The sequence below is a fragment of the Bison bison genome, unplaced genomic scaffold (assembly GCF_000754665.1).
Source record: "Bison bison bison isolate TAMUID 2011002044 unplaced genomic scaffold, Bison_UMD1.0 scf7180017864248, whole genome shotgun sequence".
Lineage (NCBI taxonomy): Eukaryota > Metazoa > Chordata > Mammalia > Artiodactyla > Bovidae > Bison > Bison bison.
The window spans coordinates 1,445,523-1,447,160 of NW_011494820.1; the positions used below are offsets into that span (position 1 = coordinate 1,445,523).

The window sequence follows — 1,638 nt, forward strand, 5'->3', positions numbered from 1 at the left end:
CTGCCTGCCTCCTTCCCTCCCTGCTCCCCTTGCAGGCAGACGCCAGGATTGCGCTGTCTGCTGGGATCTGTCCAGTCTTTCCCGGGTGTGCAGGGGAACGCAGTCCCAGCGCCTGGGGGCCGTTGGGCGAGGGCCGCACCGGCAGGATGGTGAGTGAGATCATGGGTTCTGTAGGTCCTTCTCTGAGATTCTGTGTCTCTGTATCTACATCCTTCAGTGTTTCCCTCCTTAGCCCTTCTCCCCCTCCCGCCTCTCCCACCTCTCTCTCTCAGCTTCTTGTATCTCTTTCTCTCCCACTCTTCCCATCTCTGCCTGTCCTTTTCTTGTTCTTCTAGGGCTCTCCCTACTTTTCTCTTTCCTCCTCCCCCGCCACCCCGGTCCCTTTTCTCTCCCTCTCTCTCAGACTCTGTCTCTCCCTCTACACCCATGTCTCCCTCTTCTTTCTTTCCCTCTTGCTCTCTCTCTTTTCTCTCTCAGTCTGTCTCTCCTTCTCTCTCTCCGTCTTTCCTTATCTATTCTGTGTCTCCCTCTGGCACTCTCTTTTCTATCTCTCTCCCTTTGTAACTCTGCTTCTCCATCTTTCCCTCCTCTCGCCTCTCTTTCCTTCTGTCTCCATCTCTCCCTGCTTTTCTCTGTGTCTCAGTCTCTTTTCCTATTCTCGCCTTCTTTCTGTGTCTCTTGCTCTCTCCGCTTCTACCACCCCCTCGCCCCCCACCCCCACCTGCACGGGTTTGCTGCAGTCTCCTGGCGTACAGATAACCTTGCCGCTGCCGCTGCTCCAGCTCCTCTGCCCCTCCTCCCTCCTCCCCAATCTCTGGCCTGGGCCGGGGAGAGAGAGAGAGGGAAGGGGGCGGGGCTCAGGGTCTCCGGTTCGCGGGGGCAGGCGGGTTGGCCACGCAGAACTAAGGGAGAGTGAGTCCAGAGGCGTGAGCTTTGCGCAAAGGCAAGGGTCGTGAGGTCCCAAGAGAGTGGGGGTGAGGGGAGAGTCCGCTAGCCTTCTCCTTGGGACCCTGGCTGGTTGGGGACCTGGGCGTGTAAGAAGTCCTCGCTGCGAGAAAGGAAGGCCAGGGGGCAGGGGGCTAGTCTTCTGAAAGGGCAGAGTCAGGAGGCTGGACTGAGCGCTGGGTGCCCCCAGGTGTGTGCTCGGGCGGCCCTCGGTCCCGGCGCGCTTTGGGCAGCTGCGTGGGGAGTCCTGCTGCTCACCGCCGCGGCGGAGGCGCAGCGCGGCCGGAAGAAGGTCGTGCACGTGCTGGGTGAGTCAGGGCCGTAGAAGCGGATCTTGGCCCGCCGAGGCCGTGGGCAAATAGGATCGCCCGAGTGCGCGGAGCGGAAAAGAGGGAGGGTGCTGGGCGGTCCTGATGGCCACAGTCCCCACCCAGCTCCTCCCGCTCTGAGTCCCCGCCCCCTCCCTAATTTCCTCCTGGAGTCCCTTTACCTTTCTGATCTCCTGACTCTCACCCAACTTTTCTTCCTACACCCCCTTCCCTGGGCCCCGCTCCCCAGGTGCTCCTGCCCCGCCCCTAGGGCTTCTTAACCCTCTTTGGTCGTCCGCAGAGGGGGAGTCGGGCTCGGTGGTGGTGCAGACAGCGCCGGGACAGGTGGTCAGCCACCGGGGTGGCACCATCGTCTTGCCCTGCC

General features: G+C 61.7%; 1 protein-coding gene across 1 annotated transcript in view; it reads left to right on the plus strand.

The window, feature by feature from the left end:
- Nucleotides 1–1,638, plus strand: part of HAPLN4 (hyaluronan and proteoglycan link protein 4) — a 9,284-nt gene that overhangs the window by 3,448 nt on the left and 4,198 nt on the right. Inside the window, exons 2-4 of the mRNA XM_010847296.1 lie at nucleotides 94–149; nucleotides 1,136–1,253; nucleotides 1,555–1,631. Of these exons, the coding sequence (XP_010845598.1) occupies nucleotides 94–149; nucleotides 1,136–1,253; nucleotides 1,555–1,631 (251 nt within the window). The remainder of the gene's footprint in view (nucleotides 1–93; nucleotides 150–1,135; nucleotides 1,254–1,554; nucleotides 1,632–1,638) is intronic.